Consider the following 26,565-nt stretch of genomic DNA (forward strand, 5'->3'; position numbering starts at 1 on the left):
GTAATCCCAGCACTTTGGGAGACTGAGGCAGGTGGATCACCTGAGGTCAGGAGTTCAAAACCAGCCTGGCCAACATGGTGAAACCCCGTCTCTACTAAAAATACAAAAATTAGCCAAGTGTGGTGGCGGGTGCCTATAATCCCAGCTACCTGGGAGGCAGAGGCGGGAGAATCGCTTGAACCCAGGAGGCAGAGGTTGCAGTGAGCCGAGATCGCACCATTGCACTCCAGCCTGGGGGACAAGAGCAAGACTTGGTCTCAAAAAAAAAAAAAAAAAAAAAAAAGAGTACAGATGCTGCTGAGATCTATGAGGCAAAAAGGGAAATGGGGGCCCAGCAAAGGAGACAAGAATCAGTGGTGACGTAGGAAGAAAACCAAGCCAGGGGCCCCCTGAGGCCCAAGTGCTAGGAGCAGAGTGATAAGCTGTCTTGACTGCTGCCCAGGAGGCAACTTGAGCTGCTGAATGCAGGAAGGGGCATGGCACCCAGTGGTGGCAAGGCCTGGATGGTGAATGAATGAAGATTCATCATGTGTTTCTAAAGCCACGACTCCGACTCCACTGGTGAACCCTGGTACTGCGAGGACTATAGCAGGGGATCTTATTCTGGGGTCTGTGGGCTTCGAAACCGGGGGCAGAGAATCACATCTTTATTTGTACTAACCTCTTAACTGAAACTAGCATTTGCTTCCATTATGAGTGGAGGCAATGAACCACATTGGTAATAGAAGTGCCTGGCTTTGTCACCGATCGAAATCCAGATGTGTTTATATTGCATTGCAGTTAGAGAGACATCTGCAAGTATCACATCATCACTACTTCCAAACCACCAAGGTTGTTAGACCTGAAGCTATATCTTAATATTTAATGCATTCATAGAGTATGTGTTAGGGGCCACCAGTTATAACTCAAAAATGAAATTGAAGGAATACATTTTAATAAGATATAGATGACATTAAACAATTACAAAGCTTATAACCAACAGGTAAATCGGCTGGGCATGGTGGCTCATGCCTGTAATCTCAGCACTTTGGGAGACTGAGGCGGGTGGATCACCTGAGGTCAGGAGTTCTGGACCAGCCTGGCCAACATGGCGAAACCCCGTCTCTACTAAAAATACAAAAATTGGGCCGGGCGTGGTGGCTCACGCCTGTCATTCCAGCACTTTGAAAGGCCAAGGCAGGAGGATCACTTGAGATCAGGAGTTCGAGAACAGCCTGGCTGACATGGTGAAACACCATCTCTGTTAAAAATACAAAAAATTAGCCGGGTGTGGTGGCGGGTGCCTGTAATCCCAACTACTGGGGAGATTGAGGCAGGAGAATCACTTGAACCTGGGAAGCACTCCAGCCTGGGCAACAGGAGCAAAACTCCATCAAATAAATAAATAAATAAATAAATATAAAAACAAATAAAAATAAATAAATTAGCTGGGCTTGGTGGCGGGTGCCTGTAATCCCAGCTACTCAGGAGGCTGAAGCAGGACAATCACTGGAACCTGGGAGGTGAAGGTTGCATTGAGCTGGGATCATGCCACTGCACTCCATCCAGTCTGGGTGACAAGAGTGAAACTCTGTCTTAAAAAAACAAAACCCAAAAAACCAACCAACAAACAAAAAAACAGGTAAATCATTATGCATCAACCAACATAAGAGAATACAGAAGGCAAAAATCCAGACATTGAAGGAAATTCTTCTTTACCTTCCTGTGTCATGTCAAGTAGTCAAAAAATTAGTAAGGACTTGAACAATGTAACTCAAAAGATAGAATGAATACACGCAGCACTAGTTTTTATTTATTTATTTATTTGTTTGTTTGTTTGTTTATTTATTTATTTATTTTTATCTTTATTTTTTTTTGAGACACGGTCTCTATCGCCCAGGCTGAGTGCAGTGGCACAATCATGGCTCCGTGCAGCCTCAACCTCCTGGGCTCAAGCGATCCTTCCACCTCAGCCGCCCAGATAGCTGGGACTACAGCTGTGTGCCATCACGCCCAGCTAATTCTTTAATTTTTTTTTTATAGATAGGGTCTCACTATGTTTCTCAGGCTGGTCTTAAACTCCTGGCCTCAAGTGATCCTCCCGCCTCAGCCTCTCAAAGTGCTGGGATTATAGGCGTGAGCCACTGTGCCCAGCCCAGGACTAGTTTTACTTCCTACAAAGAAGACTACACCAACTCTTATGGGCCACCATTTAAAGAGACGTTTTCATAGTGGACTTCAATGTAATTGATTCCATGATCCTTTTGAGAAGGGGCTGAACTGACAAGCCTCCCTGAGACAGGTGCCCCATGGAATGCTAGTGGAGAGAGAAGGAAAGAGAGTGGAATGGGCACTGGGCAGGGGCAGAGGGAGGACGAGATGAGTTTGGGACCAATGGTGAGCCAGGACAGCAGTCAGATGAGATTGTGCATCTACTGGAAGACAGGCCTGTGAAGCCGGGAATGGGAGCTCCAAGGGAATCACTTCTTAAGAGTTCATGACAGGTCGTCGCCTCCATCAGGGTTCTTTGTTTCTTTTCCTTTTCTTTCTTTCTTTCTTTTTTTTTTTTGAGACGGAGTCTCGCTCTGTTGCCCAGGCTGGAGTGCAGTGGCGCGATCTCGGCTCACTGCAAGCTCCGCCTCCCGAGTTCACGCCATTCTTCTGCCTCAGCCTCCCGAGTAGCTGGGACTACAGGTGCCCGCCACCACGCCCGGCTAATTTTTTGTATTTTTAGTAGAGACGGGGTTTCACTGTGTTAGCCAGGATGGTCTCAATCTCCTGACCTTGTGATCCGCCCGCCTCGGCCTCCCAAAGTGCTGGGATTACAGATGTGAGCCTTTGCACCCGGCCGGGTTGTTTGTTTCTTTGAATCAACGTAACCACCACTACAATCACGATAGAGAACTTTTTTGTTTGTTTGTTCGTTTGTTTGTTTGAGATGGAGTCTCGCTCTGTCACCCAGGCTGGAGCGCCATGGCGTGATCTCGGCTCACTGCAACCTCCGCCTCCTGTGTTCAAGCTATTCTCCCGCCTCAGCCTCCCGAGTAGCTGAGATTACAAGTGCGTGCCACCACGCCCGGCTAATTTTATATTTTTAGTAGAGATGAGGTTTCACCATGTTGTCCAGGCTGATCTTGAACTCCTGACCTCAGGTGATCCGCCCGCCTCGGCCTCCCAAAGTGCTGGGATTGAAGGCGAGAGCCACCGCGCCCGGCCCGATAGAGAACGTTTCTACACCCCAGGGCAGAGTTCTTTCATTCCATCTAGCAGTGTCTCATCCCCTTGCCCAGTCAGTTATATAGTTGTAGCCTGCCTGCTGCGCCCACCCCTGCTTTCATCTTTGTGGAGGACGCAGTGTCGCGGTTAAGATCGCTGGTTCTGGAGCCACGTTACGTGGGGTCAACCCAGGCTCTGACCCCTGGTAGCGATGCAGTGGCATCTGGGCGGGTCCTGCAGGCGCTAGCTGTCATTGTCTCTGTTATTCCAGTTTCGCGATCCCGAGTACGGGGAATGGTTTGGCTACCTGAGCCGAGAGGGCAAGGTGGCCCTCTCCATCAAGGGAGGTCCTTTCAAAGGTGAGTGGGGGAGAGGGCGGGGCCGCAGGGGTTGCGCCTCTCGGCTGCCCCCGGCCCTCACTACCTGCCCGCCTCTACCTGCAGGCTGCTTCCACGTGCCGCGGTGCCTAGCCATGTGCGAGGAGATGCTGGGCGCCCTGCTGAGCCGCCCCGCCCCCGCCCCGGCCCCCGCCCCCGCCTGCCGAGGCGCGGAATAAAGGCTGAGTCCGCTCCACCTGCCGCTGTGCGCGCGTCTGTGGGCTCGCGGGAGGGGGGCTGCCGCGCCGAGGGAGGGGCCGGCTCCAGCTCCGGGGCAGCCCCGCCCCCAGGCCCGCCCCGCGCTGACCGGCTCCGCGCATTGGCCCACCCCGTGCGCTGGCCTGTCCCGCGCATTGGCCAAGCGGCCGGGAGGACGGGCCCGGCGGCCGTGCACTTCCGGCCGGTGGCCGGCCCGGCGCGCACCGCCCCTTCCGCCGCCGCCCAGCGAGCCCAGCCCCGGTCCCAGCCCCGGCCGTCCCGGCGTCGCTTCGGAGCGCGGCGGCAGCTGACTGCGCCTTCACGATCCGCTGGGACCCGCGAGCCCCGCCGCCGTTATGAACATCCGCAATGCGAGGGTGAGCGCCCGGGGCGGGAGGCTGTCCGCGCCGCGTGGGCGCCGGGCCCGATGGCTGCTGCGCATGCTCCCGAGGGCCTCGGCCGAGCCCGGCCCGGTGGCCCTGAGTGTGCCTGCGGCCGCTGGACCTATGGGACTGGCCCAGCCCGCCGAAGAGGCCGGGGCGCGGGGCCGGGGCTGCGATTCCCTCCTGTTTGCGTGATGTCGGGCCTCCGTTGGGTGGGCTCTGGGGACCTGCGGGGCGCCCACTCCTGTTCCGGTGCTCCGGGCGTTGTGCAAAGTCAGATCGTCACAGCGTCTGCCCAGCCCCGAGGGAGGGGGGCCGAGCAGACCGACGGGGAGCAGGCTTCTCACCCGTGGTCACCGCCGCCTTAGACTGAGCGCGTTACACTGCCCTCCTTCCCTGCAGCCAGAGGACCTAATGAACATGCAGCACTGCAACCTTCTCTGCCTGCCCGAGAACTACCAGATGAAATACTACTTCTACCATGGCCTTTCCTGGCCCCAGGTGGGCAGCTTCTGAATTTGGGCATGGGGGAAAGCAGGCCGAGGAAAATCCCATCGGGTCATCTTGGAGGGAGGGAGTGGACAAGTCTGTCAGAGCCCAGGGGGCTGTATGGTCGGTGACGTCCCGGGTGTTTTCAGCTGGCAGGCAGGGGCAAAGGAAAAGAAGGCGCCTGAAGGGAGCAGAGAATAGGGGCAGGATCCCCACTTTGTGTCTTCTTTCTGGGCATGGGCAGGGCACAGTGTGGCACGGGGGAGATCAAGTCACCCAGCCCAGAGGTCATGAGTCATCACACAACTCGCCACTCGTCCAGTTTGTGTCCCTCTAAAGGGCTCTTCCAGCTCCGACATGAAGTTTTCTCATTCCCTTTTCCTCTCTGTCACCAGCTCTCTTACATTGCTGAGGACGAGAATGGGAAGATTGTGGGGTATGTCCTGGCCAAAATGTGAGTCACCAAGGAGGAAGAGAGAAGCCACGCGTGTCTGGTGGACGCCTCTGTGGGCTTTAAAAAAAATGAATCGGCTTCTTCTTTTCAGTACAGTTGAAAGTTTATAGAAAAATTGAACAGAAAGGACACGGAGTTCTCATAGAACCCTCAGCATCCCCTCCCTGCCAGTTTCCTCTATTAGTAGCATGTTGGATTTGTGTGGTCCACTTGTGACAAGTGATAAATGAATGTGATATAATACTATTATTATTATTATTTTTTGAGACAGAGTCTTGCTCTGTCGTCCAGGCTAAAGTGTAGTGGCGCAATCTCGGCTCACTGCAACCTCCACCTCCTGGGTTCAAGCGATTCTCCTGTCTCAGCCTCCCTAGTAGCTGGGATTACAGGCACGTGCCACCATACCTGGCTAATTTTTGTATATTTCAGTAGCGATGGGGTTTCACTATGTTGGCCAGGCTGGTCTCGAACTCCTCACCTCAGGTGTTCCACCCACCTCTGCCTCCCAAAGTGCTAGGATTACAGGTGTGAGCCACTGCACCTGGCCGATATATTATTATTAACTAAACCCACGGTTTACATTACTGTACTTCTCTTTGTGTTGTAAGCCCCATGGTTTTGACCAAATGACATGTGTCCACCTTTATATTATTACAGGATCGTTTCACTGTGTTCCACGCATTCATCCCTCCCTCTCCTTAACCTGTGGCAACCACTGATTTTTCTTTTTTTTTTCTTTTTTTTTTTGAGACAGAGTCTCGCTGTCGCCCAGGCTGGAGTGCAGTGGCGCGATCTCGGCTCACTGCAGGCTCCGCCCCCCGGGGTTCACGCCATTCTCCTGCCTCAGCCTCCCGAGTAGCTGGGAGTACAGGCGCCCGCCATCTCGCCCGGCTAATTTTTTGTATTTTTAGTAGAGACGGGGTTTCACTGTGTTAGCCAGGATGGTCTCCATCTCCTGACCTCGTGATCCGCCCGCCTCGGCCTCCCAAAGTGCTGGGATTACAGGCGTGAGCCACCGCGCCCGGCGGCAACCACTGATTTTTTACTGTCTGCATAGTTTTGCCTTTTCCAGGATTTTTTGAGAAAGGGTCTCGCTCTGTTGCCCAGGCTGGAGTGCAGTGGCATGATCATGGCTCACTGCAGCCTCAACCTCCCAGGCTCAAGTGATCCTCTCATGTCAGCCTCCCAAGTAGCTGGGACCACAGGCATGCGCCACCACACCCAGCTAATTTTTTGATTTTTTTTTTTTTTTGTAGAGACAAAATAGTGTTGTCCAGGCTGGTCTCGAACTCCTGGGCTCAAGCAATCCTCTTGCCCCGGCCTGCCAAGTAGCTGGAACTATAGGCGTGTGCCCCACACCCGGCAGGCATGGGGTTTTCAGGCAGCAAAGGGTGGCAGGATCGGCTGCTCTGATCCAAGAGGCTCCCGGCCCTCCCCCAGCTGGGGTCTTAGGGGGCTGTAGTGCATGTCCACTCTACAAATGGCAGGGGGGGTGGGGGTGGCTGTGCCTACACTGAGCTCCTTTGCAGCCTCTCCTTTCTCCGTCTCCAGGGAAGAGGACCCAGATGATGTGCCCCATGGACATATCACCTCATTGGTATGTAAGGTCCACCCAGGCTCTCTGGTGGGGGTGGAAGTGGGGGTTAGTCGGGGCAGCCCTCAAGGTCCCAGTCCCTCACCCCATCTCTGCTCTTCTCCCACCAGGCTGTGAAGCGTTCCCACCGGCGCCTCGGTCTGGCTCAGAAACTGATGGACCAGGCCTCTCGAGCCATGATAGAGAACTTCAATGCCAAATACGTCTCCCTGCATGTCAGGAAGAGGTGGAAGCCGGGCTGAGGGAAGGGGGATTGAGGGGGAGAGATACTGCCTTGACGGGGGTCCTGGGGTACCTCGGCTTTTGGTAAAGATCCAGGAAGTGGGACTGGGGGGAAGGAGGGACCAGGAGGAGGGGCAAGACCTGGACGTGCTACCCCTCCCTGGCCAAATCCGTGCAGCTCAGCAGTGCCTTGTTCCCCTGCAGTAACCGGGCCGCCCTGCACCTCTATTCCAACACCCTCAACTTTCAGTAAGTAGATCTCGATTTTTCTAATGGGCTGGGGTTGATCCCAGGTCTGGCCCATCAGGGCACCTGAGACCGGCTGAGTTGCCTTCCAGGTCGGGGGTGGGCCGGCTGTGGGGAGGAGGCTGTGGACCCCAGCGCTGCCAGGATACCTCCGCATTCACTCGGCGGCTGATGGTTGAAAAGCCGGCATGGAGACAGCACCTGCCTGCTGAAACGTGCTCCGTGTGTGTTGTGATGGAGGAGCTCTGGCCCATGCTGGCTGAGGCTGGTGAAGGGCACGTGGGCTGTTTAGTAATGTTTGGGAATAGAGAGGTGTGGGTCCCTGGGGTGAGCAGATGCTGAGGAGCAGGACTCAAGCATGACCAAGCACCTAGAATAATCCAAGAGAGAGCAGAATCAAGGAGAATGCACATTCAGGAAGGCAGGGCCAGTGGCCAGGCAGCCTAGTGGATGGGGCAGGTCTGCCTGAGGACCAGGAGGCCCCATGTGCCTGGCACACTAGAGAGAACCTGGCAGTTGGCATGCCCAGTAGACAGTGGAAAAAAGTGCTTGCAAGTGAAGCTGGGGTGGGCTGCCCATGGAGGGACACGAACCGCACTCAGCCCCTGTTTGGATGAAGAAGAGGGACTGTTGGGAAGGGCGGTGGCCTCTGGGCTGGATGCTGGCAAGAGGGATCTGTGACCCAGATGACGATGTCTGGTGGGAATTGCTTTATAGCTAAGTCAACAATCCTCATGTCTTAGGCCTGGCAGGGCCAGCCTAGGCCATTGAGTCCAGCTCCCCTTCCAGGGACATGGCCACCCGAGTCTGCACACACACCTCCCCAGTGCAGACACGGCCCCAGAGCTGCTCAGGCAGAGCCCATGCTGCCTAGGGAGGACTCCCCTAAACAGGGCTCACCGTCCTTCCTGGGTTCTGATGGCTGTTGTGAGGCAGCTCAGTAAGGGACAGGGCGCAGGGCAGGGAGGGAAGGGGAAGGCTGAATTCAGGGCTTCAGCTCCCAAGAAGCCACAGAAATGGATCCTTAGTAGCCAGGCTAAGGACACAGAACAGGGGCAGGACAGGCGGGGGCAGGCCGCCGTTTCCTGGAGCCTTTGCTGGAGAGAACAGAGGGCAGGTCACACTGGACTTGCTGTCTCAGGATGGAGCCTTCAGGGAGAAAACATGGCACCTTGCTCCAGTAGCCACGATACCAGGAGTGGAGGAGGGTGTCCCCGGGGTACGGGTCTTCCTCCTTGCTCTCTGCCTTCTGCCCCCAGGATCAGTGAAGTGGAGCCCAAATACTACGCAGATGGGGAGGACGCCTATGCCATGAAGCGGGACCTCACTCAGATGGCCGACGAGGTAAGCGCCTGTGTGAAGCCAAGCAAGGTGAGCGGGGGCGGCACTCGGGAGCCCCGAGACGGTGGCTGGAGGCGAGACCGACTTTGGATGCCAGCTCTTGGTGTCACGACCTCAGTTTCCTAGGCTGGGCTTTAGAGGAGGCCGTCTGCCTAGCAGCCTGGAGGGTGATGGGAGAGGCAGAGGGAGGAGGCTTTTAGAAGGGAAGTGGGGAGGCCTGGGGACCAGTGGGTGGCCTGCCTGCTCAGAGGTAGTTCTGAGTCAGGGTTCTGCCCAAGGCTCCTCGGGTGGCAGGGCTGGTCAAGGAGCAGCACTCTGTAGTGGGGGCCTCCATGGTAGTCAGTGAGCCCGGGCAGTGGTGGACTGGGGCTCCAGCCAGGTGTCCCCACTCAGTCCTGTGTGTCCTGCCTAGCCCTGCTGCCTCACTATGCCCCTCTCCTCAGCCAGCGACAGGGCCAGGGTCCCTTTGTCTGGAAACTTAGGCCCTGTCTCTTTGCTCCCGCTTCTCCCTGGGTTCCTGGTGGCAGCTGAGGCGGCACCTGGAGCTGAAGGAGAAGGGCAGGCACGTGGTGCTGGGTGCCATCGAGAACAAGGTGGAGAGCAAAGGCAGTTCACCTCCGAGCTCAGGAGAGGCCTGTCGCGAGGAGAAGGGCCTGGCTGCCGAGGATAGTGGTGGGGACAGCAAGGACCTCAGCGAGGTCAGCGAGACCACAGAGAGCACAGATGTCAAGGACAGCTCAGAGGCCTCCGACTCAGCCTCCTAGAGCCTGCCCCATCCCCTTCTCACCCCACGAGCTTTCACAATAAATTCGCTCCGTGGCACTGGGGAACTTCGTGTGTGTGCGCGCGCACATTTAGAGGGTGTGTTTCTCCAGGTCCTCTGGTGGGGTGTGAGCCTCGGCCTTTTGACCCAGAGCATCCTGCCAGGCTTGAGTACAAGGGAAGAGCTTTGGAGGTGGGACTCCCTAGTCTCATGACCTTCAGCAGCTGTGGCCGCGGGGAAGGAGGCCCTGGACTTATGGGAGAGACCCTGCCTTGGAGGTCTGCTTGGCCACGCTGAATGTGTTTTGTGGCACAAGCCTGGGCCGCTCAGGCTCAAAGCTCAACAGCAGGGCTCCCACTCTTGGTGGCCTTCAGCCCTCTTCCCACCTTCACCTTCAGACCTTCTCTCCCTAATCACACCTGCTTGGGGCTACAGCAGCTCCGCGGCATACCCGTGGGCTCCAGATGTGGACATCCAACTGCTCATTGGGCTTATCTACAGCTGTCCTGTCTGAGTAAAGACTCAGCCAGATGCCCCATCAACGGTCCTTGAGTCCTCCCTCCCCTGCCACCCTAATGGTCAATGAGTCCGTGATACCTCTTGAGTCTGCTCCCTAACCTGAGTTTGCATTTGGAAATAATTTATTTTTAGTACAATTCCCCGCGTTTCCCCTATTGACATTTTGTATTAATTGATGTATTTGTTATTGTTGATGCGCCAATACTGATAAGTTATTGCAAACTATAGCCCATGGTTTACACTAGGTTTCCTGTCTGTGTTGTACAGTTTCTATGGGGTTACACAAATGCATAAAGGCATGTATTCCCTCATAACAATTCCATGCAGAATACAAAACTGGGCGGCTGTTGGGTGCGGTGGCTCATGCCTATAATCGCAGCACTTTGGGAGGCCGAGGTGGGCGGGATCACTTAAGCTCAGGAGTTGGAGACCAGCCTGGGCAGCATGGCGAAACCCCATCTCTACTAAAAATAGAAAACTTATCCGGGCGTGGTGGTGCATGCCTGTAATCCCAGCTACTCGGGAGGCTGAAGCAGGAGGATCGCTTGAGCCCGGGAGGTGGAGGTTGCTGTGGGCCCTGATCACGCCACCACACTCCAGGGACAGAGACCCGTCTCAAAAAAAAAAAAGATATATATATACATATACACATATATATCAAAACCCTGTTTTTCATGGAGTCACCCTAACCGGAACGCTCGCTTCTATGTCTTTCCTCCTTTCCCTTCCCTCCCCTCCGGCTGCAAAGCCATCACTTGCTGTCCCTAGTCCCTGGTATTCCTGAACCGTCTCTGTACCCTGCTACTGCAGGTGGCACACTGCTCCTCCGCCAGGTTGAAAATTCGCCATACAGGCCTGGAGCTCGGTTCTCTTTGGCTGGCGCCTCGCACGTGACCGGCAGGCAGCCGGCAGCTGTGGAGGCGGAGCCCAGAGCGCGGCAGGGCGGGGCCGGGGCCAGAAAGGCGCGTCTGCGCACGCCCACAGCTCTCCGGTTCCCGGCTCGGGCGAGACTGTGTTGATTGGCTTAAGACGTGGGCTTCCCTTTGTATGGGCCGGAGGCGGAGCCCTGTCCCGCCCCGCGCCTGGAGTCAGTGTCTTCCGGTTCGCAAGCCCGCGGCAAGCTTCGTTCCCAGGCTCTGATTGGTCCGGCGGCTCTGGGCTCTGCGCGCAGGGTGCGGGGGAAGGGCGGGCTTGCGCACTGCGTCGGCCGCGCCCCGGCGCCGGTGGAAGGGAGCTGGCCCAGGCTCCCACGGCGCCCGCGGCGCCCTCCTTCCGCCCCTGCCTGGCCCGCGGGACCCGGCCTGCCCTCTGCCGTCCGTCCCCGGCGGGCCCGATGCCTGTTGGCCGCTCCCTCCGTCCCCATGCGGGCAGGTCCGCGCCTTCTGCGGGCTGCCTGGCTTTTGGATGCTTTGAAGGGGAACAATGGAGCGGAGGATAGAGCGAGCAGCAGGGGGCAGTTGCGTTCAGGGCCTTAAATGCCAAACAAGTGCCCTAAAAGCCAGGGCCCAACACTCAGGCCCTAAAGCACGGGCTGAATGGGGCATCCTAGGAATAGCTCTGGAGTGAAAAAAGGAGTGAAGAGAGCGTTTGAAGGCACGGGCTGAGGCCTTTCCTGCCTGCCTGAGCCCTGTGTCTGGCTCTGCTGGGTGGAGGGACCTTTGGGGACCAGTCAGGGCTCGGATGGAGGGGCAGGATGTGTTGGGGCCAGCTAGTGAGGGGCGGGGGTCCCTGGTTCCCCTTCGCCTGAGGCAGCGGTGAGACGTGTGAGTCTCCCGACCAGGGGCAGGTTGGAGTGTGGGTGCGGCTGTGCGCGCTGTGGGCAGGGGCGCAGGCTCTCTAGTCTCGCTGGAGGACTCGAACATCGGTACTTCCGAGACCAGCTGCTGGAGGTCCAGGTCCTGGGCCTGCCTGGGTCTGGCTAGCTCCCAGGCCTTGAAGCCCCAGGTCCTGCAGACACGACGACGTGTTCGAGAAGGGCCTTGGTACTGGGAGAAGGGGGCGGGGAGCTGAGGGAGTGTTTTTTTCGTTCTGGGCAAGAGAATTAATTGCTCATAGTTGAAAGGCAGGAAGTACCCGCACAGCCTCCCCTCCCCGGATCTGCAGGTCAAGGTCATGTGTGCTCGCATTTGCACAGAGCCAGACTCTGACATCCGTGCACACACACGCCAAGTACCCCTGCACTAGTGCCCGCAGGCCCGCTTTCGGAACACATGCCTGGTGCCCAAGTGCCTTGCCTCTCTCCCCACATCGATACCCCAGGGATTTCCCTCCCACCAAATTGAAGCCAGTTGTCTGCTTGGCTTGTCAACCGCCTCCTGCCTCCTGCCTCCTGCCTTCCCGATTTCCCGGAGAAAAGCTGCTGCCCTGTGGTAGAGGGTGGAGGAAAGCCCCACCACCCCTGGATGAGGGAGGCCCCAAGACTGCCCCCAGGGTAGCTAAGACCTCACTCCGAGGGGGCTGCCCCCGTCAGGCCTGACGGGCAGGTGCAGCTGCAGGGGAAGGGAGGCAGAGCAGTCTCTTCCGGCAGCAGGAAGTGGTAACCGCCTATGGGGAAATTGTGGGGCTGAGCAGAAGGGGAACCGGAGCTGAATTCTCCTCCCCTACCAAGGGGGCCTGGAGGGAACGGCAGCCAGCTGCTGAGGTTCTGCTCTCTGGGGCTGACCTTCCTTCCCCCTCCCCTCTGAACTTCCCACCCCAGCTCTCAAGGCTCCTTGGGCCTCTCTGGGGGCTGACTTGGGAAGGGAGGACCCCATCCGATGTCTGGGGGAAGCAGGCAACCCAGGGGGAGTCCAGAGCCTGGGGCAGCAATGGTGTCCATGTCCACTGGTACTGTGGGCCAGCGGCCCCGCTGTGAATGGTACAGTCTGGCAGTGGTGACCAGGGACAGCCTTCTAGAGGTGGTGGGATGGCAGCCTGGGATGCCAGCTTAGGTTGGGGCTCTCACACCCGCTCCGGCTGCTTGGTAGCGGGGCTTTGGGCACAAAGCAGCCTAGGTGCAGGCCCAATGGGAGGGGACGGCAAGGCCGGGGCACAGTGGGGCTGGAAGGGGCGCCCTGCCCCCAGGAGCCCCTCGCGGGCAGTGCCAGCCCTGGGCCGCCCCGCCCCACCGGGAGCCGCGCTGGGGGCGGGGCTGGGCGGAGCCCGTGCAGGGTGCTGGCCGCAGCGCCCCCAAGTCCCGACGCCGGGCCCGCTCACGGCCGCGTGGGAGCAGTGGGGTTCGACGGCGCGGCCGCCAGGCCGCCATGGCCGCTCACGGGAAGCTGCGGCGGGAGCGGGGGCTGCAGGCTGAGTATGAGACGCAAGTCAAAGGTGAGAGGGCGCCGGGCGCTCCCGGCCCGTTTCCTGCGGAGACCCCAAGGTCGTGAGGGAGCTCCAGGCGTCCCGCGCTGGCCCAGGGCCCGATGCTGTCCCCAGCGACCTCTGGAGGGGGGAGTGGAGGAGAGAGCCTGAGCCCCTTGCCTGCCTCCCCACGCCCATTTGGCCTCAACCGCCTGCCATCTTCCCTTCCTTCTTTCTTGTCTTCCTTCCTTTACTGTCTGTCCTCCTTGGGTCTCTGCTCCTCACCCAAGGTTCAGTGGAGACACTGGTGGCCGCCGGTAAAAGGGAGCCAGATGCACCACCGTGCCCCCCAGAAAAGCAGTATTTTAGCTACAGTGAAGTCAACCACCTTGACTGGGCTGGGAGCTGGGGGCTGGGGGGTGAGTAAGGGAGTCTGGGTGAGTGGATTGGTGGAGATCACTTGGCCCTAACCCTACTGCAGTCCCTGGAGCTTCAGTACCTTTTGTCTCCCTTTAGCACTGAGGGGGATCAGAGGCGAGGGCCACTGTCTCTGGGTCAGGCTGGCGCAGTGAGTCTTGGTTGAGAGATTTAACAGGGCTGGCTTCTCAGCCTTCTGAAATTGAACCTCTTTGGGTTCTGATAAACACCCATGTGCAAATCACATGCAAATCAGCTTTGTAAATTCTTAGCCAATAGCTTGTGCCCATCTTATTCGGGGCATGGTAACTCTTGCAAAGGAAAGAAGCAGCATCTCAGCGCCAGCAGCTCGTCCATATCACTCTCAATCACTCCATTTTACCAATTACGGAAACAAGCTCAGAGAGGTGCAGTGACTTGCCCGTGGTCATACAGCACTACAACTTCTAGGACGTAGAATGCAATGACCCTTGAAGTGCCTTTCAACCCAGAGATGTAGGTTCTAACATCATTATTCAGTGCAAGCAATTTATACCAAAGTATGCCCCAGTCCTCCTTTGGAAAAGGCCGCCTGTGTCCAGAGCCAGCTTGAGGTTACTACACAGGGTGAGCCAGCTTTCCACGCCTCGCCATCATCTTGCTCAGATGGAAGTGATGATCTCCATCCTGCTTCCCCAAAATGCCATGAGGCTGAAAGACTTGGAAAACTTCAGTCAGCAAATATGGGTCAGTGATTTCACACTGAAAAGTTGGGGTTTCGAGCGAGACTGTCTAAGGGTTCCTCACTTGCTCTGGGTCTGCATCCCACACCCTGGAAAAACTTTCTACCATGCTACAAAACGGGGTCACTGTCTTGACACCCTAAATTCTCAAAGGTCAGCATAGCGGTGGTTTTGGAGACCATCTTCTCTTCTGTTTTGCTTGTCAGCAGAAGTGAGACCAAATGCCTTGCTCACAGGAAGTGCTGGTGGGGCCCGGGGCCCAGCTCTGTAATTCAGGCAGACATGGATTGCAGCTCTCCTTTTGCCAGATGTTTCCTATACATCTGTGCTGTCCCAGGCCCTGGGAGTATACTGCTGTACAGGAGAGAACCCCGACTCCAGCCCCTCCAGCCCTGGCTTTTTACCCAGACTAAAAACAATGATTCAATGAGGACTCTCCTGATTTCAAATGGCGTCAGCGCCCACCCCGCCCTCACACGGCTCACGGGTCTAGTGGGGGAGACGTAGACTTTCCATTATGATAATAAGCACTACAAAGGGAAAGTGCACGGTGCCAAGAAGGGGTCGCAAGAGGGCCAGCCCTAGTTTGGGGGGAGGTCAGGACAGGGTGTGCTGACGAGTTTGTCTGAAATGAGATCCGAAAGCTCTGCCAGGAAAGCCACCAGTGCAATCAACTTGCAATTCACAAGTTTCCTGCTCACCACCAGCCGGTGTGCATGCCCGGATCTGGACTGGGACATGGCTTCCAGTCAGCTTTTGCTGCCGGCAGTGATGAAGAAAGGCAGCGGTTCCCCCTGCTGGTTCCTACTGCACTGTTCAGTTGTCATAAGTCCCCAGGGATTGTATTCCTCTGGGGGAAGCAGGGCAGGGCAGGCTCCAGAGGGCCAGTGAGGCGAGCAGTCGTCTAACACCTTTCTTGGAATGAAATGTAATTTACTTTTATCAAAAAATGTTAAACTGGGCCAGGCGTGGTGGCTCACGTCTGTAATCCCAGCACTTTGGGAGGCCGAGGCGGGCGGATCACCTGAGGTCAGGAGTTCGAGACCCAGTCTGGCCAACATGATGAAACCCTGTCTCTACTAAAAATACAAAAATTAGCTGGGTGTGGTGGTGCGCACCTGTAGTCCCAGCTACTCGGGAGGCTGAGGCGGGAGAATCGCTTGAACCCGGGAGGCGGAGGTTGCAGTGAGCCAAGATCGCGCCACTGTACTCCAGCCTGGGCAACATGCTCCATCTCAAAACAAAAAATCAAAACAAAACCTTAAACTGATTCAGTGAGGACTCTCCTGATTTCAAATGGCATTAGCACCCACCCCACCTGGCCTTGGAGCTGACAAGTTAACCACAGGAGGCCAGCTTCGGATCAGATGAAGACACTCTCCATCTGTCTCACTTGGCATCGTGGGCTCTGCCCTGCTCTGTCGAGAGGTCCCCTGCCCCAGGCTTCCACTTACCCAGCTTGATCTGCCGGTGGGAAGAGCTCTCCTGTTCGGTAATTCAATTGGAAGGATCAGGCTCCTGGGTCCCTCACCTGGCTAGTCTGGTGGGGGCAGGGAGTGGAGGGACTGAGGGATGGGTGACACATGCAGCCAGGGCTGGGGCACCTGGAGTCAAGGGGCCTGAGACTAGGGAGGGGACATTCTCCAATAGGAGATCAGGGGAGGAGGTAGGGATGCTGGGCAGGCCAAACCCACAGGGTCCCCGTGCAACAGCCCCTGGGAAGTCACTGGCGGGACAGAAATCCAGTGGGATTGAGCGCTTCTCAGCGGAGTCCTCCCTCGCTGGTGCTGGTCTGAATCCCTGCCGTCTTTTGCCTGGACTAGCGCAATAGCTGCCACCTGGGCTCCACCTGGCAGTGTGAGGGGGCCCTGAAAACGAAGCTGGACCACATCACCCCACTGCTGTGGCTCCTCGCTCACTCGGAGTCCAGCTGGGAGTTCTGCCTAGACTACGGGCTCTGTGCCATCTGTCCCTACCGGTCTCTCGGACTCCCCCTACTGCCCACGCACAGCCAGCTGCAGCCTTCTGCTCCAACGATGTGGCTTGTTCTTGACCACCCTCCTTTAAAAAGAGGTCCTCCCTGTCCCCACCCACCCCCGGCTCTGAACCTGCTTTGTGTGTTCATCTTCTCAGCACCCATCACTCCTGGGCATTCTGGTATGTGTCCGTGCCCCATTCCAATCCCAGCTCTAAGAGGGCAGACACTTGGTCAACCCTCTTTGCCTCTGTATTTAAAACGTGCCTGCCACAGAATGGGTGCATGATCAAAATTCTGCTGAATGAAGAAATCAATTCATGTCCCTCCCTGGGGATGTGGATGGAGATGAGTAGGTGGGCACTCAGGAGGTGGCAAAAGTGTCTTCCGCAGGTTGCTTAAACTTGCTGGACAGGCACTTCTTTGCTTCAGGCCTGTGTGGGGGAAGCAGCGTTGCCAAATCAAGCCAGTGATGATAGGGTGTCAAAAGGCCGGCAGTATGGGGCCCTGGGTGTGACTCTTTCTGCAGGGTGGGGGAATGCACAGGTGGGGCGGGGGGTGATTGGGAGTGGGAAGTGGGGTCAGAAGACAGGGGCTAGCTCCCTGCCCCATTCTTTCACTTACAAGGCCGGATCAGCTCCCCCTGGCACCCAGCCCCCACTGTGGACTGTCCTTTCTCCTGGGGCCTGAGGGCAGGGTTCCCCAGCCACTGAGACTATGAGATCGCTGCAGGCTGGCCCTGAGCAGCCCTGTGATCTGTGGGTTGTGTATCCGTGTGTTTGCAAGGGAGGCTGCCACCTCCCGGAGCCTGGGTACCGGGGGAAAGGAAGTCGCGGGGGAAACCATTCAGAGGCTTTCCAGGAACGAGGGAGAGACAGGAAGCCAAACTGAAAGGTGCCTGGCTGGCGCTGGGGCGAGACAGGGCTGGGCAGCCTTGTGTTCCACCCACCGTGAATGGCTTCACCCTTCCCAGGGCAGCCTTGCTCCCTCTCACTCTGGGCCTTTGCTCGGCTCTCCCCTCTCTCTGGGACACCCTTCCTCTTCCCCCTCAACCGGGTGGCTCTGGCCATCTGTTGGCCTCAGCACAGAGGTCGGCTGGACAGCTGAGGCCAGATCTGCCTGCAGGGGCCTAGCTTCTTTCCTCCCCTCTTAGCTCCTGCCCTCAGCCTGGGCTGGGTCCGAAGGAGCCCTCAGAGCCGACGGGACTGGGGTCTGTGTGTCTCTGCCTCTCCTACCCCACGCTGGCCTGGCTGACCCAGGCAGGGCGTGCTAGCCGGGCCTGAGCCATGGTTCCCCCCACAGAGATGCGCTGGCAGCTGAGCGAGCAGCTGCGCTGCCTGGAGCTGCAGGGCGAGCTGCGGCGGGAGTTGCTGCAGGAATTGGCAGAGTTCATGCGGCGCCGTGCTGAGGTAGAGCTGGAATACTCCCGGGGCCTGGAAAAGCTGGCCGAGCGCTTCTCCAGCCGTGGAGGCCGCCTGGGGAGCAGCCGGGAGCACCAAAGCTTCCGGTAGGTGATGTGCTGGCAGGGGGGCCACAGCAGGGCCCAAGCTCCGCTCCCAGGTCTCAGTGCCCCTCTACCCCCAGGAAGGAGCCGTCCCTCCTGTCGCCCTTGCACTGCTGGGCGGTGCTGCTGCAGCACACGCGGCAGCAGAGCCGGGAGAGCGCGGCCCTGAGTGAGGTGCTGGCCGGGCCCCTGGCCCAGCGCCTGAGTCACATTGCAGAGGACGTGGGGCGCCTGGTCAAGAAGGTGAGGCTCTCACCCTGGGCCACGGGAAGTGTTCGAGGCTTTGGGATCAGGAGGCACTGTCGCTGGCAGGGCACTGGAGGACAGGTGGGGAGCAGGCAGAGCAAACCTGTGTGCCTCCCAGATGGGGCTTGAGCTGGGCAGAGCTTCCAGTGCCTGGCAGGGCCGCTCTGGGCAGTGCCGTGCTCACCCTTGCCTCTGCCTCTAGAGCAGGGATCTGGAGCAGCAGCTGCAGGATGAGCTCCTGGAGGTGGTCTCAGAGCTCCAGACGGTGAGGAAAGGGCTGGGGAGGGGCCTGCCCTAATGGTGCAGGGAGAAATGCCACTCACAGCGGGGGAGGAACACCCCCAGACCATCACATCACCCCAAGCCAGGCTCAGGGAGAAGCACGCACCTAGGGGCAAAGGCCCTCTCTCCCTAGGCACAGGGCGTCAGGCTAAGTGCTCACATGGGATCGCCCAGCTCTGAGGTCCAAGTTCCAGAGGGTCGGGGGTGAAGGGTTGGGGGCTGGCCCAGCCGTGGCCTTCGGCAGCACCACCTTGCTTTGGGTCTCCCTGCAGGCCAAGAAGACATACCAGGCGTATCACATGGAGAGCACGAATGCCGAGGCCAAGCTCCGGGAGGCCGAGCGGCAGGAGGAGAAGCGGGCAGGCCGGAGTGTCCCCACCGCCACCGCTGGCGCCACTGAGGCAGGGCCCCCCCGCAAGAGCTCCCTCAAGAAGGGAGGGCGGCTGGTGGAGAAGGTGGGCCTGGAGGGCACCTCAGACGCAGGCCTATGGGCCATGGGCCCTAACTAGGACCTGCTGTGCTGAGGGGGATGCCAGGGCTGGGTGCAGGGGAGGGCAGGAGTGGCAGGACAGTGCCATCAGGTTCCAAGGATTCCACACGGAAGGCTCCCAGGGCCTGAGAGAGCGGGGAAAACAGTTGCCCGGCCCTGGACAGCCCCATGCAGCCTCTACACACTCAGAGCGGGGCCCCTGCAGCTCTGCTGTTCTGCCAGCCATTCCTTAAGGTTTCAGAGGGGGCGAGAAGACACTTAGAGTGGGTGATGGGGCGACACGCACGGAGAAAGGGCCTTCGAGGTGAGCCCGGTAGAGAGAGTGGGGAGGTTGGGAAATGCCTGCATGGAGCCGCCAGGCTGTGTGGGGCTGAGAGTGATGGTCTCTGGGACTCTGGGAGCAGAGGAGGGAGTCGGGCATCTCAGGTGTTCTTAGGGGAAATGACAGAGTTTGGCTGTGTTGGGGGAAGGTCTCCCTGGCTGCCGTGGTTAGCGTGCCAGCTTTAGCCAGGCGCGGTGGCTGACGCCTGTAATCCTAGCACTTTGGGAGGCTGAGGTGGGTGGATCACGAGGTCAGGAGTTCAAGATCAGTCTGGCCAACATGGTGAAAGCCCATCTCTACTAAAAATACAAAAATTAGCCGGGCATGATGGCGGGTGCCTGTAATCCCAGCTACTTGGGAGGCTGAGGCAGGAGAATAACTTGAACACAGGAGGCGGAGGTTGCAGTGATCTAAGGTTGCACCACTGTACTCCAGCCTGGGCGACAGAGCGAGACTCTGTCTCAAAAAAAAAAAAAAAAAAAAAAAAAAAAAAAGAGTGCCAGTTTTAGAACCCAGGTGCCAGCACTTTCTGTCTCATGGCTCTCGATGATCTATCCCTACCCTTTGGGGTGCTCGTTCCCCCTCAGCTCTGGCCCCCGCAGAGGCCTGTGGCTGCTTCCAGCTGTGCACCTGTGTGCTGGCTCCAAGCTGGGTTTCTCATGCACCCTCCATGGTGGGGTGCCACGTGTGCGCCTTCCACTCATCAGGTATCTGTGAATAGTTCTGTGTCATCCCCCACTTCTGTGGGGAATGTTGTGGCTTGAACCAAGGCAAGTGGCGGAAGCACAGTGGGCGGCGCCAGCGCTGGTGAGTGAACAGCCGGCGAATCAAGTCACCTCCTGGCACTGGGCTGAGCACACTGTGGACTGTGGCGTGGGGAAGGCAGCAGGACTTCTGGGCTTGACCAGTTCAGGTGTAGTTGTCCACAGCGGGAGGGGAGGCGATGGGCATTACATGAAAGGCCAGAGATAGGGGCTGGCCACGTGCGTGACCCTGGCACGCTTGCATTGTCTCGAGTAGCGGCAGGCCAAGTTCATGGAGCACAAACTCAAGTGCACAAAGGCGCGCAACGAGTACCTGCTTAGCCTGGCCAGTGTCAACGCCGCTGTCAGTAACTACTACCTGCGTGACGTCTTGGACCTCATGGACGTGAGTCCTTGGTGGGCAGGTGGGAAAAGGTGCCTGGTGCCCCGGGGCTGGGAAGCTGCGGCTGCAGGACCCACCCAAGCATCTCCTTGTTTCCTCCTCAGTGCTGTGACACAGGGTTCCACCTAGCCCTGGGGCAGGTGCTCCGGAGCTACACGGCCGCTGAGAGCCGCACCCAAGCCTCCCAAGTGCAGGGCCTGGGCAGCCTGGAAGAAGCTGTGGAGGCCCTGGATCCTCCAGGGGACAAGGCCAAGGTTCTCGAGGTGCATGCTACCGTCTTCTGTCCCCCGCTGCGCTTTGACTACCACCCCCATGACGGGGATGAGGTGAGGGTCACCCCCTGCTGGGCTCGGCATTCTCTGGCCTTCACTGTAATGGTGGGCAGTGGAGTGGCATGACCCACACTTTGCTCGGGAATCCAAGTTCTCTGTGGTCTCAGGCAGTGCGGCAGCTAGAGAAGTGTCCCACTTCCCTTTGCAACCTCACTCCAAGGGTGCACCCCCACAATGGCCCATACATTGTTCTAGGGTGGTTTCTCAGTGTTTTTAAATTTCGTGACACAAACTTGGCAGTAAGATGGAGCGGGGCTTCTTTATCCTTCTCCCTTGAGCTAGTTTTTCCTGCAGCAGTTTATCCTCATGGGCGTTGGCAATGACCTGGGATTACATTGGGCCCCTTTTGGGCCGACTTGGAAATTTACGAGGAGTCCAGCATCACCAGGGCTTCCGATGGCATCACAGCTGCTCCCTAACCCACCCCTCCCGTTCTCAGCTCCCACCCCCAGAAACAGCCACCCACCTCCCGGCGTCAAGCAGTCATTTTCCATTGGCCAATGACGACCCAGTGCCACCAGCATCTCTCACCACACGCTTCCCTGCATCTTGTTCTCGCAGTGGGTTTATCCCAGAATTTTTGGCTAAATTAACATTCAATGTTTTAATCACCATGACAACAGGTACTGTTGGCAGCTGAGCCATGTGCTGTGTTAGGATCACATGTCCTTCCTTGGACAATTTTTCCTTTTCTTCTGGAATTTATAACTCTCTTGCCTCAGGAATGCTGCTTGCTGGAACATGCCTGTTGCTAGGAGTTGATCGCTACCTCGTCCCAGCACTGTCCTCCACACCAGGCACCTGTGAGGTCAACCTTCTCCTCTGTGCCCTCCCCCAGAGCCTTCCAGTCTGGAGTGCTTCACTTCTGCCCAGTGCTCTGTTTCCGGATTCCACGGCAGCAGCTTTCTTAGTTTCATACCCTTGTTTTGGTGGACGCCTTCACCAAGGGTTTCCTGACTTTGCACATCTGAAAATGTCTGTATTCTTTGTTTTGTTTCGTTTTTGAAACAGGGTCTCACTCTGTCCCCTCGGCGGGAGTGCAGGGGTGTGATGTGATCTCAGCTCACTGCAGATGTGACCTTCTGGTCCTCCCACCTCAGCTTCCCGAGTAGCTGGGACTACAGGCCTGCACTACCACGCCAAGCTAATTTTTCTATATTTTGTAGCAAGGGAGTTTCACCATGTTGCCCAGGCTGGTCTCAAACTCCTGGGCTCAAGCAATTGGCCCGCCTCGGCCTCCCAAAGTGCTGGGATTACAGGTGTGCCACTGTGCCCGGCCAACCCTTTATTCTTATTTCATGAATACAGTACTTCTTGAATCTTTCTGAAACTTTTATTTTATTTTTTTTTGAGATGAAGTTTCCCCCTTGTTGCCCAGGCTGGAGTGCAGTGGCACAATCTTGACCCACTGCAAACTTCGCCTCCTGGGTTCAAGTGATTCTCCTGCCTCAGCCTCCCAAGTAGCTGGAATTACAGGCACTTGCCACCACACGTGGCTGATTTTTTAATTTTTTTAATTTAATTTATTTTATTTATTTTTTTTGAGACAGCGTCTTTCTCTGTCGCCCAGGCTAGACTGCAGTGGTGCAATCTCGGCTCACTGCAACCTCTGCCTCCCAGGTTCAAGCAATTCTCCTACCTCAGCCTCCCGAGTAGCTGGGACTACAGGTGTGCACCACCAAGCCTGGCTGATTTTTGTATTTTTAGTAGAGACAGGGTTTCACCATATTGTCCAGGCTGGTCTCGAACTCCTGACCTCAGGTGATCCGCCCGCCTCGGCCTCCCAAAGTGCTGGGATTACAGGCACGGGCCACCATGCCCGACCCTTTTATTTTTATTTTTTAGTAGCGACAGGGTTTCTCCATGTTGGCCAGGCTTGTCTCGAACTCCTGACTTCAGGTGATCTGCTTGCCTCAGCCTCCCAAAGTGCTGGGATTACAGGCGTGAGCCACCATGCCTGGCCTGAAATGTTTTTTGTTTTCTCCTGTTCCTGCATTTGCTCTGTGTTCTTGCTTTTGTCCCTGAGTCCAAAATCCCTGCTATATCCTTTCCAGAGAGCAAATCGTTAGTTTTCTGCTGATCGTGTGAGTTTAGGGGAGGGATAAAATTTCAGTGTTCCCTAGGGTATGGATAGACTTACTTTTTCTCTAGAGAGAGGGTCTGGCTCTGTTGTCCAGGCTGGAGTACAGTGGTGTGATCATAGCTCACTGCAGCCTCCAACTCCTGGGCTCAAGTCATCCTCCTGCCTGAGCCTCCCGAGTAGCTGGGACTATAGGTGCATGCCACCATGCATGGCTAAGATTTGTACTTTAAAAACTATTATTTTATTTTTAATCTACTTATTTATTTATTTATTTTGAGACCAGGTTATGGGACAGGCTAATTTTTGTATTTTTGATAGAGTCAGGGTTTTACCGTATTGCCAAGGCTGGTCTCAAACTCCTGGGCTCAAGTGATCCACCCGCCTCGGCCTCCCAAAGTGCTGGGATTGCAGGTGTGAGCCAGTCCAGCCTAGATGGCAAATACACACAGCATAAGACACACCACGCTCACCACGTTGAAGTGTGCGGCCCAGGGGCAGAAGCACATTCACGGTGCTGTGCAGCCATCACCACCCTCCAGCCGCAGAACTTGTTCATCTTCCCAAACTGAAGCTCTGGCCCCGTCCAACCCCAGCTCCCCACCCCCCAGCCCCTGGCACCCACCCTTCCACTGTCCTCTCTACAGAGTTCACGGCTCTCCTTTGAGGCCCCTCACAGGAGTGGAATCCTACAGTGCGGGCCTTTCTGTGACTGGCTCCTTTCGCTGAGTCCCATGTCCTCAAGGGTCAGCCGTGTTGGAGCCCATCTCAAAATGGCCTTACTTTCTTCTCTATGACTTGCACCTTCGTGCGGTCCTGTACGGTGGGGCTTGGTGGAGATGGAGAGCAGGGCAAGTGTTTAGCCACAGCTGAATCCTCACTCTCAATTTTAACTGTAATGTCAACTTTCTAGATGTTTACATGCTTAAAAGAGGAATTCCTTCCTTTCTAAAGCAGCTGCTCTCATCTTGCCACAGGGAAATTTATGTCTGCCCAGTTAGAGTGAACAGTTTTTCTGTCCACTCCTTTCCCCAGAAGAGGTGGGGCTGGGCCCTCCCTGTTCTGTCTCAGACCCCAGTCTTCCTTACCATTCTATTTCATTTTATTTTCTTTTGAGATGGCGTCTCGCTCTGTCGCCCAGGCTGGAGTACAATGGCTCCATCTCGGCTCACTGCAACCTCCGCCTCCTGGGTTCAAGCGATTCCCCTGCCTCAGCCTCCCGAGTAGCTGGGACTACAGGCGCACGCCACCATGCCCAGTTAATTTTTTGTATTTTTAGCGGAGACAGGGTTTCACCATGTTGGCCAGGCTGGTCTCCAACTCCTGACCTCAGATAATCCATCCGCCTCAGCCTCCCAAAGTGCTTGGATTACAGGCGTGAGCCACTGCGCCGGGCCACCATTCTGATTTAAATAAAGAGTTTTATTAAGGTACGATTCATATGCCATAAAATTCACCATTTTAAAGTGTACAATTCGGTGGTTTCTCGTATATTCAGAGTTGTGCAGCCATCACCATGTAATTCCAGAACATTTTTGTCACCCCCTAAAGGAGCCATTAGCCACCACTCCCCGTTCCCCTCTCCAGCCCCTGGCACCCGCTCTGCTTCCTGTCTCTATGGATTTGCCTGGCTGGACACTTTACATAAGTGGATTCATTCCTTCTCGTGGTGAATCCTCTTCCATTCTGTGGGTAGACGGTGCTGAGTTTAGCCATCCGTCAGTTGGATGAGTGGTGCCGCCATGAACCTCTGTGGACAAGTCTTGGTTTGGACGCGTGTGTTCAGTTCTGCCATTCTTCAGCTGAGTGTCTGGGCTGGTGGTCCTGTGCCCGGCCGCCAGGCCACAAAAGGGTGCTTGCTTCCCTTACGCCCCGGGGATCTTGGCACCTACTGCCCAAGCCCAGCCCTTAGCCCCCTGGCCGCCGCCCTCTGCAGGTGGCTGAGATCTGCGTTGAAATGGAGCTGCGGGACGAGATTCTGCCCAGAGCCCAGAACATCCAGAGCCGCCTGGACCGACAGACCATTGAGACGGAGGAGGTCTGGGCAGCCCACCGGGGGTTAGAGGGAGACGAGGGCCTGGAGCCTGTACAGCCTGCTGTTGGAAGTGGCTGCCCTGCCTGCCCCCCTCCCTTTGGCCCCTTCCTTCTGACTTGGACTTCCTGTCTCCCTCCCTGTCCCCTACCTCTTACTACCCTGGTGTGGTCTCCTCTGCAGGTGAACAAGACTCTGAAGGCGACACTGCAGGCCCTGCTGGAGGTGGTGGCCTCTGATGACGGGGATGTGCTTGACTCCTTCCAGACCAGCCCCTCCACCGAGTCCCTCAAGTCCACCAGCTCAGACCCAGGCAGCCGGCAGGCGGGCCGGAGGCGCGGCCAGCAGCAGGAGACCGAAACCTTCTACCTCACGGTGGGGAGGGCTGGGCTGGTGGGCGGGACCCGTGGGGGCGTTGCTGGGGCCGAGTGAGGGGCTCAAGACAGGGCTAACACTTCGGGCTCTTCTTGGGGCTGCCCAGAAGCTCCAGGAGTATCTGAGTGGACGGAGCGTCCTCGCCAAGCTGCAGGCCAAGCACGAGAAGCTGCAGGAGGCCCTTCAGCGAGGTGGGCCCAGTGCTGCCTGCCCCCTTCCCCGCCTCTCCCCTGCCCGGGACCCTGTCTAGCCCACGGTCCTCCCCTCCCGCCTGTCCTTGGTTCTTATCCACACCTTTCTCTCTGGGATGCCTTAAAGACCCCTGGCCTGAGAGGCAGACCAATGTTCTCCCACCCCACAGGTGACAAGGAGGAGCGGGAGATGTCTTGGTGAGTCCTTCCTGAGGGGCTGGCATGTTCTGAGGAGCTGGGGCCCTGTGACAGTCCCCCATCTCTTCTCTCCCTGGGGCCCAGCTCAGCTGCCCAATCCCCTGGGCCTCAATTTCCCAGTTTTCGCACTGGATTGTGGAATAACTTCAGAGAATTAGAGGCCTGCTTGGCTGGGCTAGGGGGTGGGGCACCCTATTCTCCACACCTGGCCCCCTCAGAGCCAGCTCCCATTCACCGCAGGACCCAGTACACGCAGAGAAAATTCCAGAAGAGCCGCCACCCCCGCCCAAGCTCCCAGTATAACCAGAGACTCTTTGGGGGAGACATGGAGAAGTTTATCCAGGTACTTGCTTTGCCCCACATGCCAGCTCACCTGTACATGCTGGTCTTTCTTCAGCTCTGGGTCACCTCAGTGGCCAGAGCAGCTGCCTGATCCCAGGGTCCTGCACTCTCAATCAGTCATCGACTGTCCCTTTCTGGGTGGGCCACTTCCAGGCCGCAGTTGGGCTCCCCTGTAGCCTCCGCTGATTGAATGGAGCATCCTTAACTAGTAATGGGAACGTATAGAAAACCTGGGGCAGCGGCATTTTTAGGGGCGAGATATTGAGAGCTTCTCCCCTGCGACTTCTGGCCAGCATGGTACTGGGGATCCTGGACAGTGAAATAAGGGGAAGCAAGAAAGATCAGGAAACTAATACTGAGATCAGAAAGCATCAGAGGGGGCCAGGCACGGTGGCTCACACCTGTAATCCCAGCTCTTTGGGAGGCCGAGGTGGGCAGATCACTTCAGCCCAGGTGTTCGAGACCAGCCTGGGCAACATGGGGAAACCCCGTCTCTACTAAAAATACAAAAATTAGCTGGGCATGGTGGCACGTGCCTGTAATCCCAGTGAAAGAAAGAAAGAAAGAGAGAGAGAGAGGGAAGGAAGGAAGGACGGAAGGAAGGAAAAGAGAGAGAAAGAAAAGAAAAAAGAAAAGGAAAGAAGCAAGCAAGCATCAGAGGGGGCCAGGCATGGAGAATACCAGAAGATCAGAACTGATATCGTCATTTTCAGTGATGTGCTTATGTGTGTAGAATATTCAAAAGAATCAACAGATTCTTTAAACGAACACTGTGAGTTTCTTTCTTTTTTCTTTTTTTTTTTTTTTATTTGTTGAGACTGGTTCTTGCGCTGTTGCCCAGGCTGGAGTGC

At 56.8% G+C, this 26,565-nt stretch overlaps 3 protein-coding genes across 4 annotated transcripts in view; all 3 read left to right on the forward strand.

The window, feature by feature from the left end:
- Nucleotides 1–3,751, forward strand: part of RENBP (renin binding protein) — a 12,171-nt gene extending 8,420 nt beyond the window's left edge. Inside the window, exons 9-10 of the mRNA XM_032756291.2 lie at nt 3,467–3,554; nt 3,639–3,751. Of these exons, the coding sequence (XP_032612182.1) occupies nt 3,467–3,554; nt 3,639–3,751 (201 nt within the window). The remainder of the gene's footprint in view (nt 1–3,466; nt 3,555–3,638) is intronic.
- A 227-nt stretch (nt 3,752–3,978) lies between these two features.
- NAA10 (N-alpha-acetyltransferase 10, NatA catalytic subunit) lies at nt 3,979–10,035 on the forward strand. Its single transcript, XM_032757889.2, has 8 exons — nt 3,979–4,147; nt 4,556–4,654; nt 5,038–5,096; nt 6,648–6,693; nt 6,801–6,916; nt 7,117–7,161; nt 8,418–8,502; nt 9,027–10,035. Exons 1-8 carry the CDS (start codon nt 4,127–4,129, stop codon nt 9,261–9,263), a joined length of 708 nt encoding a protein of 235 aa, XP_032613780.1. The 5' UTR covers nt 3,979–4,126; the 3' UTR covers nt 9,264–10,035.
- Nucleotides 10,036–12,960: 2,925 nt separating this feature from the next.
- On the forward strand, nt 12,961–26,510 carry ARHGAP4 (Rho GTPase activating protein 4). Of its 2 annotated transcripts, XM_032756292.2 has the most exons (12): nt 12,961–13,090; nt 17,477–17,681; nt 17,759–17,921; nt 18,127–18,189; nt 18,479–18,661; nt 20,039–20,167; nt 20,269–20,490; nt 24,513–24,614; nt 24,792–24,983; nt 25,090–25,174; nt 25,345–25,372; nt 25,613–26,510. In XM_032756292.2, the coding sequence occupies exons 1-12, from the start codon at nt 13,024–13,026 to the stop codon at nt 25,803–25,805; spliced, it is 1,632 nt and encodes a 543-aa protein (XP_032612183.1). In that variant the 5' UTR covers nt 12,961–13,023; the 3' UTR covers nt 25,806–26,510. The 2 variants fall into 2 exon arrangements, with proteins under 2 accessions (XP_032612183.1, XP_058297755.1); XM_058441772.1 differs by having other exon boundaries at nt 24,513–24,983.
- The last annotated feature ends 55 nt before the right edge of the window (nt 26,511–26,565 follow it).

The sequence above is a fragment of the Hylobates moloch genome, unplaced genomic scaffold (genome assembly GCF_009828535.3).
Source record: "Hylobates moloch isolate HMO894 unplaced genomic scaffold, HMol_V3 SCAFFOLD_7, whole genome shotgun sequence".
Classification (NCBI taxonomy): Eukaryota; Metazoa; Chordata; class Mammalia; order Primates; family Hylobatidae; genus Hylobates; species Hylobates moloch.